Here is a 20018-nt window from a genome sequence, read left to right as displayed (position 1 = left end):
AGACGATAGCACTGCTTAGATTTAAACCCAGATCTCAGAAGAAATGGGCTTGCATAATAGTTTATACTCGTAGTTTTGTTCCCTTGGTCTGGACCAACCAAGAAAATGATCCATTGTTATATTCAGTCCTGGTTTGCTTAGTGTTCACGCTCTCAAATTTACAATTGCAGTGGAAAGGTTAAACCTTACGCTTAGTATAATCTGAATATTAGTATTGTGCTGCTTGTGCATTAAATGCTTATATTTATATTATTGCTTAAGCATGCGCAATGTAACGTGTTACAAGATGTTGTAAGCAAAATAAGGAACAACAGGTTACCACTGAATGGTTGGTTCCAATGGCTTCAGCTTTCGAGGAAGCTAGGTATTTATTTATCCGTTTATTTATTTAATATTTTTTTGCAGCATTTATTTATTTAATAATTTTATTTTTTAGCATTACTCATTTTTTAATTATTTTGTTATTAGCATTATTTATTTATTTATTAACAATTTTATTTTTTAGCATTATTTATTTATTTATTATTATTTTTTAGCATAATTTATTTATTTATTAATTATTTTATCTTTTAGCATTATTTATTTATTTATTTATTCATTTCTTTAATAATTACTTAATTTTTTACCATTATTAATTTATTTATTCATTTATTTTATTTTTAGCATTATTTATTGATTTATTTATTTATTTATTATTTTATTTTTTAGCATTATTTATTTATTTATTTATTTATTCATTTATTTAATAATTATTTTATTTTTTAGCATTATTTATTTATGTATTCATTTATGTAATAAATATTTTATTTTTTAGCATTATTTATTTATTTATTCATTTATTTAATAATTATTTTTTAGCATTTTTTATTTATGTATTCTTTTATTTAATATTTATTTTATTTCTTAGCATTTTTTATTTATTTATTCATTTATTTAATAATTATTTTATTTTTTAGAATTATTATTTATTTATTTATTTATTTATTTAATAATTATTTTTTAATTTTTTAGCATTATTTATTTATTTATTTTATTTTAATAATGTATTTATTTATTTGACATTACTTAGCTTTTTCTAACATGAAAATAACCACTTTTAAACAATTACTTTTTTACAAGCATCATCTAATATTATTTTTTATTATAAATATGCAATAACAGAGACAATCAAAAAGTAAAATGATGGCTAGATTTTATGATTCATGTTTCATATAAACAAAAATAAAGAGAAAAATGTAAACGACTTACTGGGATTCCCACAACGCCTCTGATTCCACCAGGTCCAGGAGTTCCAGGTTCTCCCTGTTATATTCACACATACAGATACAGATAAGCAAACAATGATACGGGTGTGATATTGTTGGTCAGTGTAAATGCTGGATTTTGATTGGCTGGCAAGTGTGTATTAATTCCTTATAATGTGTGATACTCACCTTCTCTCCCTGAAGACCCTGAGCTCCGTCCACACCATGTTTACCTGGATCACCCTATAAAACACACACACACACAGTTATATGTATCAACCTCAATAACCCTGCAATAAGGAAATAATATAGATACAAGCAAAATCTAAAGAAAGAAAACATTTGGAAGGAGGAAGCCATATACACTGAATGGCCAAAAGTATTTGGACAGCTGACCATGAGCTTATTGGACGTTCACAAATAGTAACACAAAATTAACACAAATGGTATTAAAACAGAGTGACCGCTGTGTGATCTTTCCATCTATAACAACAGGAAGTTTCTCACAAGACTTTGAAGCATGTCTGTGGGAATTTGTGCCCATTCAGTCAAAAGATTACATGATTTGTATGGCTGAGCACTGATCAAGAAAGCCTCAGTTGATGTTCCAGTTCAATTCAGAGCTGTTTAGTGGTGCTGAGGTCAGGGCTCTGTGCAGGAAACTGGAGTTTAAACTGGGCTTTTCTTTATGTCTTTATAAGGCTGGAACAGGAAAGGACTTTCCCTAAACTGTTGCTACAAAGTTGGAAATATATAATTTCCTTTATATAATTGATTTATTACACCTGTTAGAAATTGTTGTAGCTGAAACACGTGAATTAAAAAATTAAGGGGTGTCCCAGTACTTTTGTCCATATAGTGAATCAACAACATCCAGGAACACCACTGACTCCACAGACTGATGCAGGTTGGAAACGTGTCCTTTTAAATTGTTTTTTGGAAAGTATAGACGTCTAGCTAGCTGTAAAAGACCGTTTGTTACCAGGTTTAGAAGCTAGCTTCTGTCATGGTATGGCAATATGGTGGTGTCAATACCACGGGTAACATCTGAGAACACACCACTGATACAGTATGCGTCCATCAAGATGGCTTTATTTTTTAAAAGAAGCCACATTCTGCACCTGTTAGAAGAGAGTGGCTTTGTAGTAAGAGAGTGCTGGTGCTAGACTGGCCTGCCTGCACTCCAGACCTGTCTCCAGCTGAAGTCTTATATCACAGACTGATGGACAAAATTGTACAGATTCAACATGTGGTGACTTACAGGTTCTCCTTTAGCACCGGTGAGGCCTTTTGATCCTACAGGTCCTACTGCACCCTGTAATATACACACAGTATAATTAGAATACAGCTGCAAAATATTAATGTTTATTTGTATAAACAGTGAGGGTATGAATTATAGCTTACATCATCTCCCTTAGGTCCTTGATGTCCATCTCGTCCTCGGATACCTTCAACACCCTGTTCCACACATACGATATAATGTTAAATACCTGCACATACACATCTTACAATGCTTTATTACAGTGTTATTATCATGTTAAAATGATGCCAAGGGCACCCGCTAGGTGAGAACTGAGTGAAAACATACCGGAGCCCCTGGTGGTCCGGTGGGTCCGGGGAGACCATTAAAACCTGGAGGACCCTGTAGAGACAGAGAGAGGTCACATCATATATACTGAACGTAACATTTTCTGTTATTTATTCATTTATAATTTATAAATGTATAATTTATTCATTACTCTCATTACTCGTCTACTCTACTCTACAGGGATTCTCTTAGCACTGCTCTTCAAAGAACAAATGATGGAATTGGTTAAATGGTCTCTGAATGCTATTGACACCATCTTATTATCGAGAAGTTCGGGTTCGGGGGAACCCACATGCCCCGGCGGAACGCAGATGGCGGGATACGCGATGGACTCGTGGGAGAAGTGGAGGGTCATGTGCCTGGCACCTCTTTCGTTAGAGGACATAGAGGATGTTTACCTATTCGGAACTTTGATTGTGGGGTTTTTGCTGATTGAATTAGGCTTTACCCTGCTATATCGGGAAATAAAAAGAGTTGGGTCAGTTGTCAAAGGTCCCCAGAAACTGCCCAATTTGATTGATATGATGCGCAGAGCCGTTGGAACTCAGACTGTGACTATAAATCGCAATATGGAATCCATCTTGGAGAAACTAACGGCTTTGCAAAACGGTGTGAATCAGAGGCTGACTCAGTCTGAGAGCATGTGTTAAAGAAATTGTACTCGTGCACAGATTTAAAAAACAAGTCATTTCTGCTCTTTGGCGTTCCCTGTTATCAGCATTGGCCTTGCTGATAAGGAAATTCCTCCAGAAGATCTGTTGCTACAGGTCATCTCGTCCCTACCCTCCTCTGACTGTTTTTCATTCTGGGTAGCAACGGCTGTAATACGCCATCTTATCGCGAACTTTGTACAGACTTTTTGCTTACAGGAATGAAGAGCTGCCCCCAACCCCCAACCCAACGTCTCCACTCTTAGCTTAATTACACCAATACGGCAGGATGGGTCTGCAGAGCGCGCTGGTTATGGCTGCGAATCGCGGGATGGCTGCTTGTCGTAGTTGGTTACTTTCCCATCCCACATCCCTAACCCGTGGCTGGTTGTGTGACTATGTTATGTTCTTATGTTTACATGTGCTTATGTGCTGTTAGGGGCTTTTTTTCGTGTTACCATAGTGTGCTCCTCAGGGAGCACAATCTGGTTGCTGGTTTTTTTTTATCTCCTACTCTCCCAATGTGTTATTATTTCTTGTTTCTTATCCTGTCTTCCTGTCCTGTCTCCCCCCTTGTCATATTGAATGTTCTGGACGGGTTGATGGCTAATTTCGCTGTAATTGTACTTGTTGCAATTTATAGTGACAATAAAGACTACTACTACTACTTACACATCAATAGCAGACTTGTTTGATTGATTTTTTTTTTTTCACATTTACAGAATTTAGCAGATGCTTTCAATCAAAGCAACTTACAGTACTGTGGCAGTTTATTGTCTAAGCAATTGAGGGATAAGGCCTTGCTCAAGGGCCCAACAGTGTAAACCTTGTCGTCATAGGCCTTGAACCAGCAACTTTTTGATTACTAGTCCAGGAACTTAACCACTAGGCTACAACTGCCCCTTCCCCCTTGAGTAGAAAATATAAAACTTACCCGATCTCCCTTGTCTCCATGTTCTCCAGTGTGACCGATAGGGCCTCTTTGACCCTGTAAGAATTAATGTAAAAAAAAAATAATTTAATTTAAAAAAAAATTAAAAGGAGGGAGGGAAGAACTCTGAAGGAACTCAGAAGAAAGGAAGGAGCTCAGAAGGAAGGAAGAATGGAAAGAAGAAGGGAACTCACAAAGAAAAGAAAGAAGGGACTCGGAAGGAAGGAGGGAAGGAACTCAGAAAGGAAGGAACTTAGAAAGGAACTCAGGAGGGAACTCAGGAAGGAACTCAGGAAGAAAGGAACTTAGGAAGGAAGGAACTCAAAAGGAAGGAACTCAGAAGGGAACTCGGGAAGTAACTCAGTAAAGAAGGAACTCAGGAAAGAATGAACTTAGAAAGGAACTCAAATAGAAGGATCTCGGGAAGGAAAGAAGTAACTCAGGAAGGATGGAAGGAACTAAGAAAGGAACTCAGGAAAAAACTCTGGATGGAAGGAACTTAGGAAGGAACTCAGGAAGGAACAAAGGAAGGAAGGAACTCAGGAAGGAACACAGGAAGGAACTCAGGAAGGAAGGAACTCAGGAAGGAACGCAAGAAGGAATGCAGGAAGGAAGAAACTCAGAAGTAAGAAACTCAGAAGGAAGAAACTCAGAAGAAAGAAACCCATGAAGGAACTCAGAAAGGAACTTAGGAAGGAACTCAGAAAGGACAAAAGGAAGGAACTCAGGAAGAAACACAGGATGGAAGAAATTCTGGAAGGAACTCAGAAAGGAACTTAGGAAGGCTCATAGGAAAGAACTCAGAAAGGAGCTCAGAAGGCAGAAACTCATAAAGGAAATCAGAAGGTAGGAACTCAGAAGAAAGGAACTCAGGAAGGAAGAATCTCAGGAAGGAACTCAGAAGGAAGGATGGAAGGAACTCAGAAATGAACTTAGGGAGGCTCTCAGGAAAAAACTCAGGAAGGATCTCAGAAGGAAGAAACTCATAAAGGAACTAAGAAGGAAGGAACTCAAGAAGAAACTCAGGAAAGAATTCAGGAATAAAAGAAGGAACCGAATTAAAATAAATTAAACACATCGTCCATGTGACCCAAATACAATAACACACTGTATGACTGAATTCTTACTTCTTCTCCTTGACGTCCGGGTGGTCCAGGCTCTCCTGCTGTTCCTCGGTCTCCCTGGAAATGAAATTACATTTAAATTATTCTGCATATTTAACAAAAGCATAACAGAAGTTCACAGTTTTAATACTAAAGCATCAGAAGAAAGGGTTTTGTGGCTGGCTGGATTGCTTTGTGCTCGGGTGATTCGGGTGGTTCGTTTTACCTTGCCGCCGGGGACTCCGGGCAGACCGTCCACACCTGATAGTCCTTTGTGACCCTGAGGAGCAAATGACAAAAGGTTCAGAATTATTAAAGCGTAAATAAACTAAAGAGACGTTAATGGTTCTTTTGTGTTTCCTCCACCACACTTCACACATTAAAGCACTTGGACACGAATGATGGGATTTTTCTTTGGTTAAGGTGGAACAGTTGGTGTATATAATGCTTGATCTTTGTAGCTAGAACAACAGCTGCTCTTCTGATAAAGCCTCTTGTAAAAGACTTTAAAGTATGGCTGTGTATGGGAACTTGTGCCTATTCTGTCAAAAGATGACAGCATTTGTATGTTGGTCAATAAAGCCTCAGTTGATGTTCTGGTTCGTCTCAGAGTTGTTGAGTGAGGCTGAGGTCAGGACTAGAGCTTACTTTAATGCTGGAACAGGAAAGGGCCTTCCCTAAACTGTTGCTGCATAGTTGGAAGCACATCACTATTTCTTTATACATCGGATCTACAGTATTTCACCTTCTGTTTTCTTGCTGTTTATTAAGAGAAGTTTTTCCTCTGTGTCCTTCATCCTATTTTCTTACCTTCATGCCTGGCAGGCCTGGAAGTCCCTGTGGTCCAGTAGGGCAGATGGTCTGACACTACACACACACACACACACACACACACACACACGTTAGGTTGATACTCCTGGGGTAAACACTAAATGCACTTCAGCTGAGCCACACAGTTCAGTGAACATAAACATGACTCAATCAGAACTTTCAGCTCCAGATTTATCCGGACAGACAGACAGACAGACAGACAGACAGACAGACAGACAGACAGACAGACAGACAGACAGACAGATTTATTTGTCATACATACAGATACACGTGTACAATACAATACAATTCTTTTTTCACATATCTCAGCTAGTGTGAAATTTGGGGTCAGGGCACAGGGTCAGTTATTGTACGGCGCCCCTGGAGCAGAGAGGGTTAAGGGCCTTGCTTAAGGGCCCAACAGTGGCTGCATGGCAGAGCTAAGATTCAAACTCTCAACCTTCTGATTGCTAACCCAAAGCTCTACCTGCTAGGCTACCACTGTCCCAAAACGACTTACAATTTTGGCCAAATACATTTACATTTTCAGCATTTAGCAGACACCTTTATTCAAAGCGACTTACAGTACAGTATACAGTTTGTGAAATTGAGAGTTAAGGGCCTTGCTCAAGGGCCCAACAGCAGCAACCTGGCAGTAGTGGGGCTTGAACCAGCAACCTTTAGGTTAACCACTAGGCTACAGCTTGCCCAATACAATTAAGGGTTAAGGGCCTTGATTATGGTAACTTGGCAGCATTGGGGTTAATTCAACAACCATGTAATTACTGGTCCAGTACCCTAATTGCTGAGCTGCCACTGCCCTTATTTAACATACTTTTAGTGCAAATATTAAAACAGGTCTTTTGCAGCAATGTCTTTTTTATTCATTCATATTTTTTAATAATTTCTTCCCTTTTGCCCCCAATTGGAGCTTTTGGAGATGGCAGTTGTACCCTAGCGGTTAAGGTACTGGACTAGTAAGCAAAATGTTTAGATGGATGGATGGATGGATGGATGGATAGATAGTAATAGTACACACTACAGAGATTCACATTATACAAAAAAGTATCTGTATAACCACAACAACACTCGGACAACACACAACAACAACAGGACCTGAGGGTACATATGGTACATGTAGTACATATGGAGGTGTTATTTCAGTTAACATTGCGAGGCTAACTCACATTTAGCAGATGTGAGGCTAACTAAAACATTGCAAGGCTAACTAAATGTTGCCACTGTTGGGCCCTAGAGAAAGGCCCTTAGACTGTATACTGTAAGTCACTTTTGATAAAAGTGTGGTCTGCTGAATGCTGAAAATGTAATTGCTTTCATTTCACCTTCTCACAGAGCGCACTGCCATTTGGGCCGCCTTGCACCACCGACTAGGAACCCTGTGTCAGTCATTGTCCCTATGGCCGGCTGGATGCCTGTACAGACACACGATTGGCTGTGTGTCTGTACAGGCATCCGGCCGACTGATAGCAGAACTGAGATTCATTTACACTTTCAGCATTTAGCAGACACATTTATTCAAAGTGACTTACTGTACTGTGATGGTATCTGTCTAAGCAATTGAGGGTTAAGAGGCCAACAATGACAACCTGGCAGTGGTGGGGCTTAAACCAGCGACCTTTCCTTTACTAGTCCTGTACCTTAACCACTAGGCTACAACTGCCCTACAGTATTTGGAGGAAAATTGTTGTAATTTGTTGTAAATTGTTAAAAATGTCAAACTAATACCATTTATACTTCATTGCAGGGTAATTGTTGATGTTTACAGCTTTTTTTGGCTTTTTACTTTTAAAACATACATGGTGTTAATAAATTTTCATAGTTTTTTACTAGTTTTTAGGTCTGGAGTGGATTTATAACAGAGGCCGTTATATTCAATATAATATTCATACACCCATTCATGTTTCCTGTAATGCACCCTATATAATCCCCGTATAATGCAGCTAATGATGCATACATGCAAACCTTCTTTCTTATTGCTAACTGTTCTCTATCTAACTGTTGTTCCTGCTGCTTCTAAGCATCCAGGCTACACAAAGTGATAAGCGAGCATAACAACACAACATGACTTTAGATCTAAAGGTTTGTGCTAATCATGCTAATCATGTAGAAAGGCTGAAGGCACTCACAGTCTCGCCGCTTCCTTCGGGATTGCCAGAACCCGCCGGACCCTGCAAACATAACACACAAGCACATGTGCATTCATAAGTCCATGCAAATGACTCACACGCTGGTTCCTAATTAAAGGGAGTGATGTTTGAGCACTGTTAGTATAAGATGAACGAGTTTGTGAGAGTTACACAGTAGAAATTTAAGATAAATAATGAACGTCACTTGTAATAATTCCACTATACAGGTGATCCGTCAATTAGAAGTTGCAGAATGGCAGAAATATAATGTAGGTATCACAATGCCTACATCAATGATTAATGCTTAATGCATTTATTGATTTTTACCAACTACTTTATCATGCTCAGTGTCACAGTGAGTCTGGAGCCGTCTAAACTCACTGGGTACAAACAGAAATGCTGCAGGGCGACACACACCCATGCATTTACTCAATTATTTACAACTGGGGCAATAAGAGCAACCAATCAGCCTTGCAGCAGGTAGTGTGGGAGCCGCACAGCACTACAACCGTCAGGACCTGGGTTTAAACCTTGCCTCTGGTCACTGACTGTAAGGATTACACTACAGGTTTCCTGATCGGATTGGTTGCTGAATATTCCCTACTCAGGTCAGTGTTTTTGGGGTAACACCAGACCCCCATGGACTCTGATCAGAACAAACCAGTTCCTGAAGATGAAGTAGCAGCTCTGCAGGCAACACAGCCATGGGAGAACTGTGCCAAAAGTGCCGTTTCAGCACTTCCACGCCTCCTAGAGTGCAGGAACAACCGAACAAGGTCAAAACAAACGTTCGTCCCGTCCAGCTCTGAGATGGATGAAGCCTTAGTCATTTCCAGTAAATCAGTTGGCATATGATGTTCTCTGATTGATTTGCAGAACCATTAAACTTCAGCTGTGTGCTCAAGCTTCTGCTCTCAGTGCAAACAGACAAGCTGATAAGAGAATTACCGGTGGGCCGGGAGGACCCGGTAGGCCAGGATTTCCGTTGGTACCTCTCGGTCCAGGTAGTCCCTGCAATCATAAAATAAAAACACTTAAAACATAAAGTACAAACATTTATTTATTTATTTATTTTATTTAATATTTATTTAGTATTTATTATAAATTTTTCATATTTATTTGTTGTTTTAATTATGTATTTACACACATGTATATTTTAGAAAATTAATTACATTAGAAAATCAGAAAATTTATCCATGCAATGCCTCGACCAGCCAGCAGAGGCCGCTGTTTCTGCAGTGACTAGAAATCCCTTCTACCCTCCCACCTCATACATATCCAATTATATTCAATAGGTGCTCAGATGTCAGCAAAGAGGAGCAAATTTTGTCTTGTTTAGGAAGAGGAACAAGATACTGACCTCAGGTCCAATGTTGCCCTCATTTCCTGGGATGCCAGGTTTTCCTGAAGGTCCCTGACCAAGCAAAGAGACAAAATAAACGTACAAAAGTTATGCATGTGACATCATTTTGTAACTAATAAATGTTAATCATAAAAACGCGTAACAGCTTATCCTCATACAGGAGGTCCAACAGTTTCAGGTCCCTAAATAGAGAAGCAAACAAACAAGTGAACAAACAGGTGAGTCACTTCAGCTCTGTCGCTCTGGCAGGATAAATTACAAAACAAACAATTAAAAGGTTCTTTAATTAGAATCCCAATAAACTTACAGGAGCTCCAGCTGGTCCTGGGAAACCTTGAAGCCCCTACATACACAGAAATGATGTTAGAAAACACAGCACACGTCCCATTAAATGCTGCCATCTTGGCTAAACGTCAGCTAGGGATGTGAATTATCAACTTTTTTTGGTTTTTCCTGGTCAGGGTCATGGCAGGTCTTGTTCCACTTGGAAACACTGGGCGCAAGGCAGGAATACCCCGGACAGGGCGCCAGTTCATCCCAGGGCTTCGGCCACCCCACATTCAGACTTTATCATGTCTGTTTAGATGCCTGGCCAGCCAACATCACTGCTGAGATTTGAACCCGGGTCTCAGTGGAGGTGGGCTAGCGTGATGGACCGCTGCGCCACCAGAACTCTTACGTTAAGTGCCTACATCAGTTTATTTCCATCAGCTGATGCTACATTCCATAGCATCAGAATGGAGGACAGAATGAAAGCAAAGCTAAAGATCTCTACAGAGTAGGAGTGCTGATTTGAAACACACCCTTACCCACCCTCAGTGCACATGTGTCAGTTCTGTGTACAGTCACACTTGGAGATCCCGGCCCAAACGAGAAATCAACCTTTTTTTTTTAATTTATTTATATTATGTAAAAAATGAAGGAAACTTTTATGCATTTAAAGCCAAATTGTCAAAGCTTTTAAGTGTCAGTACTGAATCTAACATTTACATTACTTTTTCGGTATTTAGCAGACACTTACAGTACAGATACAGTATACAGTCTGAGCAATTAAGGGTTAAGGGCCTTGCTCAAGGGCCCAACAGCAACAATCTGGCAGTGGTGAGGCTTGAACCAGCGACCTTCTGATTACTAGTCTAGTACCTTAACCACTAGACTAGCGCTTGCCCACATCTATCTATGTAGATTTTTTTATTACTCAATTTGTTAATTAAGTAAAAAAATTTTTTTAAATGATGTGGATATTGTGCATTGTGTCCCAGTATTTATTTATTTATTTATTTTTATTTGTGTAAATTTAATATTTATTTTTTAACTTATTTATTTATTGTTTTTAATTAATTAATTAAATAATTTTTATTTATTATTTTTACAAAAATTGATGTGTCAAGAAGAGCTCTAATATACAGACTGCATCTTTATTTATTTATTTATATTTTATTATTTAATATTTATTTACAATTAATTATTAAATATTTTTATATTAATGTATCTATTGTTTTTAAATTAATTAATGTGTTTATTTATTTATTATTTTTAATATTTATTTATTTTTAATGTGGTCATTTTGCATTGTGTCCCAGTATAAATAACTATTCTTTTACAGATTGCATCTTTATTTATTTATTATTTATTTATTTATATTTATTATTTATTGTTTTATTTAATATGTATTTATTTATTATTTTAAATGTGTTTATTTATTTATTTATTTATTTATTTATTTATTTATTTATTTATTTATTTATTTATTTATTTATTTATTTTTTTTATTTTATTTTTTTTAAATATGTGGATATTTTGCAGCATGTCCCAGTATAAAAATAAAACTCAGCTATTCCTTAAATAATTATACCAACATTATTAAGAAGAGCTCTAATAAACAGACTGCATCTTTATTTATTAATTTTTTATTTATTTTCATGTTTAGTTAGCCTTTAATGAACTATTTGCTGATATGAAGCTCGGCGATGTGCAGACCCACTACCCTGACTAAAGAGGGACGGACCTATTACACACCAACCGCTTTTTTTTACCTGCACAAGGCAGGTTCAGACAGGGATCAGTATGACGTATGGAGAAACATGCACTGCTGTCCATTATTCACCATCTCTGTGCAGCGCCTAGACCAGCCAGCAGAGGCTGCTATTGAAGAGGTGACAAGAAATCCCTTTAGACTGCCCACCCTCAGACACAGCCAATCATGTGTTTTATATGACGTGTTCACTTTAAGCTTGATGCTTAGCGGTTTAAACAATCCCTACGTCTACAAAACATTGCAGTTTCATATGAAGTCTTTTAAAAGTGTGATAAAAAAAAAGTCTCTTACTCTTTCTCCGACTGGCCCCCTTGGTCCCATCGGCCCCATCGGCCCCTGCAGAGAGCAGAAAGCAACACACTTACCCCCACTTCATAACATGTAGGACAAAACAGTAAAAAACACCCTTGTTCCTCACACAGGTCACCTATAAAGCCGTCAGCTTTGTCCATTTAGCCATGTGCACTATATGGCTAAAAGTATTTGGACACCTCTTGTTAGACATCCCATTTGAAAACAAACAGCATTAAAACGGAGTTACCTCAGATCTATTCAGCTAGAACAACAGACACTCTTCTGTGTCTGTGTGTGGGAATTTGTGCCCATTCTGTCAAACAACAGCATTTACACCAATCAGCCATAACATTAAAACCACCTCCTTGTTTCTACACTTTTATCAGCTCCACTTACCATATAGAAGCACTTTGTAGTTCTACAATTACTGACTGTAGTCCATCTGTTTCTCTGCATGCTTTGTTAGCCCCCTTTCACGCTGTTCTTCAATAGTCAGGACCCCCACAGGACCAGCACAGAGCAGGTATTATTTAGATGGTGGATCATTCTCAGCACTGCAGTGACACTGACATGGTGGTGGTGTGTTAGTGTGTGTTGTGCTGGTATGAGTGGATCAGACACAGCAGCGCTGATGGAGATTTTAAACACCTCACTGTCACTGCTGGACTAAGAATAGTCCACCAACCAAAAATATCCAGTCAACAGTGCCCTGTGGGCAGCGTCCTGTGACCACTGATGAAGGTCTAGAAGATGACCAACTCAAACAGCAGCAATAGACGAGCGACCGTCTCTGACTTTACATCAACAAGGTGGACCAACTAGGTAGGAGTGTCTAATAGAGTGGACAGTGAGTGGACACGGTATTTAAAAACTCCCGCAGCACTGCTGTGTCTGATCCACTTATACCAGCACAACACACACTAACACACCACCACCATGTCAGTGTCCTGTGGGGATGCTGACCATTTAAGGACAGGGTGAAAGCAGGTTAAAACAGTATGCAGAGAAACAGATGGACTACAGTCAGTAATTGTAGAACTACAAAGTGCTTCTATATGGTAAGTGGAGCTGATAAAATGGACAGTGAATGTAGAAACAAGGAGGTGGTTTTAATGTTATGGCTGATCAGTGTAAAAGATCAGAGCTAAAGAAGTTTAGACCTTCCCTAAACTGTTGCTAAGCTGTTGCTGCAAAGTAGGAAGCATAGAATTTCCTTTATATAATTGATTTATTACACCTGTTAGTGATTGTTCTGGCTGAAACACATGGATTTAATAATTAGAAGAGGTGTCCCAATACTTTTGTCCATGTAGTGTATCACCCCACAATAAAAGTGCTTATTTTTACCCCTAATCGTTTAGTTCCAGAACCAGAACAGTAGAGAACCGGCTTCTTTCTTGCATGCCAGCCTGAAAACCCACGGTGAAGCTTGAGGTGCTGTTCCTAGTTCCTAATTGTCCCCCTCGGAATAGAGAGCTACTGCATGTGTTCCACTTATTCCAATCCCAGAGATGGAACATCTGAAGAACTATGGCCTGCTGCAGTATTTAATCTTGTTCGGCCGCTCAAGCACAAACTGAACCCGCATTAAATAAACACAGTTTTCCTTTACAGCATTTAAAGAGGCATTATGGGTACTATGCCAGCGTTAAGGCCCTAACATACAGACGTCAAGGTGAGATAAGATCTCTGCACTTACTGCCGGTCCTGGTAGACCTGGCAGGCCTCTCTGTCCGGGCAGTCCAATCTCACCCTGTTCTCCTTTACTGCCCTGTAACACACACACACACACAGTGAAACAGCTTTATCATGGTGCAGGATCTGCTGAGGTTGTTGCTTAGATACACCACAGCATGCTGGGTCGATACTAAATCTATTATACACCCTCGGCGACGGGACTCAGGTCGAGCCTGAGCGCCGCTTCATTTCCTACTGAGAGACAGAGCAGTTAAATCGACCGCTACGAACAACACAGAGGTCCGAGTAAACCAACCATCAAGTGTTTTCCTTTTCTATTCAAGTGAGAGAAGATGTGCAAATATATCTGATAAAGATCCAAATGGGTTTTAATTTTGTCATTTATAAAACGTCTAGTGCAGAAATTTACTTTACATTTACATGTTGACACTCTATGACAAGATAACAAGATGTTAACAGTGTAAATAAAATCTTCATTCAAACAGGAACTTGATTTTTAATATAATAGTAATAATTTACTATTGAATACAAATTTAATTTAATTAAATAATTAAATTATGAAATAATATATCTTTAATAAATTATTATTATTACTATTGTTATTATTATCATTATTGTTATTTTTATTAGTAGTAGTAGTAGTCATAGTAATATTAAAATTAAAAACATACATTTTAAATAAATGAATAAATAATTAAATAATAAATAATTAAAATAATAAAACTTAAATAAAAAAATAGCTTTTATTTTATATAGCCTTAAATAAATAAACTTTCAAAGCAAATATTTTATATTCTTATAATAAAAAAATTTACCTTGTGAAATGTTTTATTTATAACTATTATAATTATTATTTATCATTTTTTGTTATTATTATTATTATTATTATTATTGTTATTATTATTATTATTTATGTTATTATTATTTATTTATTAAATCCATGACAAAACATGTAAATAAATTAATACATTTATAAATAAAAATTTCTGCATTATTTATTATATTTTTTATTTAGCTAAATTCCTATAAATAAATAAACTTCCAAAACAAAAATGTAAACATACAAAAAAGTAAAGTGTGGCATTATTATAATTATTACTGTTATTATTATTATTATTATTATTATTATTATTACTATTATTATTATTATTATTATTATTATTATTATTGTTGTTTTGTTGTTGTTGTTGTTGTTGCTATTGTTGTTTTGTTGTTGTTTTGCTATTATTATTACTATTATTATTACTATTATTAATAATATTATTATTTAAGTCTTTAAATTCTTACAATCATGACCAAAAATATTGGCACCCCTTCACTTCTTTCTCAGAAAACTTAATATTTTAACATAATATTTGGTAGAAAAACTTTATAGAGACAAAAACTGAAATCTTTTCCCTCCTGTAATCATAAATGAGTTTCTCACTCCTCTCTACTGGAATTTTGGACCTTCAGTTCTATTACCAGCTGATCCACGTCTCTCAGATCTGAAGGGTGTTTCTCCCAACTGCTGCTTTAATGGGGTTTAGATCTGGACTCACTGCTGGCAACTTTGTCAGCTCTTTGTCTAACCCCATTCTGGTTGTTTTTTGAGGAATGATTTGGGTCACTGTTCTTTTATGATGCCATGCAAACAGTAAAGACATCCAGTGCCAGAACCAGGTATAATTTCCTTGTCTGCAGTTCTGTGTGGAATTTTGTCAGATTTGACTTTTTTTTTTAACAGCATTTTTGTTTTGTTCCAATGCAAACAGTACAAAGAAGAATGTAAACACCAGTACATTAGTAACTGCAACAAATTGCTGTGAGAAAGGCAGGAGTGCCAATATTTCTGTCCATATGTATGGTATGTCCTGTACTCACGGGTGTGCCATGAGTGCCTGGGGTGCCTGGAAGACCCTGAAACAAAAATAAATTAAATTAAAATTAAACATATAAATAAATAAATAATAACAATAATTATTATTATTACTATATTATTATTATTATTATTATTATTATATAACTAAATAAATAAAATAAAATAAAAACATATACATAAATAATAATAATTGCTCAGTCTTGTCAAAACTGTCAGAACAGACGATAACGAGAATGGGACTAATTTGCCTTTTTAGAAAGGAAATATTATACCAGGGTTTTTCAACCAAAAGCCAAAAAAATGTGTCGCACAATAAAATAATAATGATTAAATAAACCAATTTTAACTGGCACATAAACACAAAATGAACTGTACACAAACGCTTCCTTGTGGAGGCTTTACGTTACATTTTGTAAACAACAGTGGGACCAGATTGTCACAATTTCTGTTAATTAATTATACTTCATTTTGTGTTTCGTTTTGATGGATTGGACAAATCATGGACAAAATGTGGGTCGCTTGAAAAAAAACCTGTATTATACTAAAGGACAGGGTTGCTATCTTTAAATCATTTAAATATTGGACAATATCTTGGCTCCCTATAGATATTCTTAAAAAATCATATTTTAGAGTGAGCAGTTTTAATTTTATTTTATCTACTCAAAATAAAACTTTACTTACATCTCTTCCATCACGACCGTCCTCTCCAGCAGCTCCTCGAGGTCCTGGAGAACCCGGAGGTCCAGGAGGCCCGGGAATTGGTTTGGGATCCGGCTGGACAGAATTGTACCAATAATAATGAGTATTAAAAACTTAATGGATTAACTTTACACAACAGTGTTTAAGGTAACTTAAACAACATTAAATGTCTACTTTAAATATAAACAGTAGAAAGACATTTAATATTTTACCGTAGAACTTTTTTATAGATTTATTTTGTAACTTATTCTGAAAATGGTGTGCATGCAAAATAAATAAATAAATAATAATATTTGTAAAATAATTATAATAATAATAATAATGATAAAATAATAATAATTTAAATACAACAATAATGATTAAAATAAATACATAATAAATAAAATTATTAAAATAATAATACTTATTACAATAACAATAATAATTGTAAATAATAATTATAATAATAATAATAATATTATTAATTAATTCATATAAAAATATATTTGTAAAATAATAATGATAGTAAAATAACAATAATAATAATGATATAAATAAATAAATAAAAAAATAAACTGTAAAATTATAATAATAAATGAAATAACAATAATAATAAAATAACAATAATACTAATATACATAAATAGTAAATAAATAAATAACTGAATAAAGACATAAATAACTGAATAAATAAATACATAAGTAAGTAAGTAAATAAATAATATTTGTAAAATAATAATAATAATAACAATAATAAAAATAATAATGATTTAAATAAATACATAATAAATACAATTATTAAAATAATAATACTTATTATAATAACAATAATAATTGTAAATAACAATAATAAATTAATAATGATAATACTATTTAATTCATATAAATGAATATTTTTAAAATAATAAAGATAGTAAGATAACAACAACAATAATAATGATACACATAAATAAATAAATAAATAAACTGTAAAATAATAATAATAATAATGAAATAACATTAACACTAGAATACATAAATAAATAAATAAATAAATAAATGAATAACTGAATAAATAAATAAATAAATAAATAAATAAATAACTGAATAAATAAATACATAAATAAACTAAAATAAATAACTGAATAAATAAATAAATAATATTTGTAAAATAATATTAAATAAATAAATAATATTTGTAAAATAATAATAATAATAACAATATTAATAAAAATAATAATGATTTAAATAAATACATAATAAACAAAATTATTAAAATAATAATACTTATTATAATAACAATAATAATTGTAAATAATAATAATACAAATAATAATATTATTAATTAATTCATATAAATAAATATTTGTAAAATAATAATGATAGTAAGATAACAACAATAATAATAATAATATACATAAATAAATAAATAATCTGTGAAATAATAATAATAATAATAATAATTAAATAACAAAAAATAAATCAATAAATCAATAAATCAATAAATCAATAAATAATTGTTAAGGCTCAGACAAGGTTTTTCTTTTCCATTGCACTGGGGTCCACGTTCTTTGCATTATTTGACCAGTAAGGTTTCTGAATCATGCATCACTGATTTATTGATTAATTGTTTTATTGATTTATTTATTTATTTATCTTAGCTGCCTCATGTTGGTAACAGTAATCAACCTACACTGTATGACCAAAAGTATGTGGACACCCCTCCTAATAATTAAATTTAGTTATTTATGCCACATTCCTTTCTAACAAGTGTATACAAATTATATAAGGTAAACTATATGCAATTTGATATACTGTAGATGCTCATGATTTTGGAACAGGATGTAAAACAAGTTCATGCTCAGGTGTCCAAATACTTCTGACCATATAGTGTACCAGAACTCACCTGTACAGCCGTGTGTGCAGCTGATTTAGTGACTTTACATGTTTTTTATTATGTTCTCCGACACCTAGATGATCAAATGTAAATATCTCATGTTGTTGGTGACTGAAGCACCCAGTAAGTTTAGCAGCAAGCGACTAGGCAACAAAGCGCTGGCGTAGATTATTTGCTTAAAAAAAGATAAAAAGTGAAAATTAAATGAAGTACCTCAGCATTGGCATACATCTGAAGAAGCAAAGAGAGAGAGAGAATAGAGGGTAGAGTTAGTGAAACTGGCACCCCGCACCTCACCAGCAGAATGAGAAATTATCAAGCACACATGATCAAAACTACTGCAGTGATTGGCCAGCAGCAAAAGCAGGAACTACATTTACATTTGCAGCACTTAGCACACGCATATTTTTTACAATCATTAATGAATACAATTTGAGCAATTGAGAGTTAAGGGTCTTGCCCTAAAGTGGCAACCTTCTGACTACTAGTTCTGTAGATTAACTACTGAGCTACCACTGCCCTAACACCCTAAGAACTAGCACCACTATAGTGGCGTTATATGTGTAATTAAATACTTGTGGATTTAATGTTGCTGGTTGTTGCTAATAACTTGCTATTATAAATCTTTCAGTGCTATAGTTAACATGGTCATTTATTATCCAGGTTGTGGTTTCGAGGGGTAACAGGCAGCTCTGAGTCAACAGGGATTAAATTTGACTAGCCAATCACAGCTAAGCCTGCTATTCAGTTCTTTCTTCAGCATAACGATCACCATAAAGCAGAGATAAGTCACTAAATACTATCTAGCTAATCTACTAGCTATCTACATTAGACTAGCAGTGCTCTGCTATTAAATAAACATTAAGTGATGTGAGCAGATGAAGAGGTAGAAGATGGTGTGACTACCTCGGACAGAGGAAGTTCAGTGCAGCTTTCTCTCTGAGCTCTCTTCGGGTCGCAGTGAATCAACATCCACTGCAACTCAAACTGAAACAAACATGAAGAAAATACTTTATTTATATGCTTCATGGGCAACTGCAGAGAGGTTAGGACACTGAAAAATGAAAGATAATCAAGTACAAAATAAAAAAAATATCTTCAGTGTTTTGATGTCAGTTGGTTCTGGGAGTGACGTTGAGTTTAAAAGACGTTGAGTTTCAAGGTATTTTTCCCCATAAGGATATATGGGAAACCTGTTAATGTGTCCATGGTCCCGTAGAACTGCATATATTTTAGTCTAATGTAAAATAATGGGATGTTTTTGACATTTATACCATTTGAAAATAACACAAATATAATCTAAAAACACTGAAATATAATTAACAATGTGTGAATTTGAATGCGTCTTTTCTGAATGGAATTCGGTATTCCAGGATCAAGCATCTTCACGATTAAGAAGCATAAGGAACAATAAAAAAGTAAAGCTAAAGTGCAGCTTTTATTGTATTTTTATATTGATTTGTTACTGTTTTTCAATTGTATTTCAGTGTTTTTATATAGACTGTAGATTGTACTACTAAAACAATAAGTGAGGAATTTCATTAGTGGAGAGAATTTATGATCAATAATAATGAAGAGAAGTTTAGTGCTTCTGTGTCTTTAGTATAGTACATTAATCCACGTTAAGCTTTATTTATTTATTTTTTAATGATAAGCATTTTAGACTCTTAGAGAAGCTGATTCTCACAATTTCTCAGAACCTGGAGCTGTAACACAAGTTTAAAAGTGAAACAGTGAG

General features: G+C 35.0%; 1 protein-coding gene across 1 annotated transcript in view; it reads right to left on the bottom strand.

Annotated features, from left to right (window-relative positions):
* The window catches only part of LOC134309424 (collagen alpha-3(IX) chain-like), a 75033-nt gene that overhangs the window by 10576 nt on the left and 44439 nt on the right, over positions 1–20018 (bottom strand). The window contains exons 7-26 of the mRNA XM_062990971.1: positions 19187–19267; positions 18494–18511; positions 16409–16501; positions 15730–15765; positions 13868–13939; positions 12166–12210; positions 10144–10179; positions 9995–10018; positions 9834–9887; positions 9422–9484; positions 8474–8515; positions 6327–6383; positions 5743–5796; positions 5541–5594; positions 4417–4470; positions 2833–2886; positions 2649–2702; positions 2506–2559; positions 1434–1487; positions 1249–1302 (exon numbers count right to left, since the gene is read on the bottom strand). Of these exons, the coding sequence (XP_062847041.1) occupies positions 1249–1302; positions 1434–1487; positions 2506–2559; positions 2649–2702; positions 2833–2886; positions 4417–4470; positions 5541–5594; positions 5743–5796; positions 6327–6383; positions 8474–8515; positions 9422–9484; positions 9834–9887; positions 9995–10018; positions 10144–10179; positions 12166–12210; positions 13868–13939; positions 15730–15765; positions 16409–16501; positions 18494–18511; positions 19187–19267 (1053 nt within the window). The remainder of the gene's footprint in view (positions 1–1248; positions 1303–1433; positions 1488–2505; positions 2560–2648; positions 2703–2832; positions 2887–4416; positions 4471–5540; positions 5595–5742; positions 5797–6326; positions 6384–8473; positions 8516–9421; positions 9485–9833; positions 9888–9994; positions 10019–10143; positions 10180–12165; positions 12211–13867; positions 13940–15729; positions 15766–16408; positions 16502–18493; positions 18512–19186; positions 19268–20018) is intronic.

Source organism: Trichomycterus rosablanca, chromosome 1, assembly GCF_030014385.1.
Source record: "Trichomycterus rosablanca isolate fTriRos1 chromosome 1, fTriRos1.hap1, whole genome shotgun sequence".
NCBI classification, from domain to species: Eukaryota; Metazoa; Chordata; class Actinopteri; order Siluriformes; family Trichomycteridae; genus Trichomycterus; species Trichomycterus rosablanca.
Note: the sequence above shows the minus strand (reverse complement) of the source record. Positions and strands in the feature narration are given on the sequence as shown.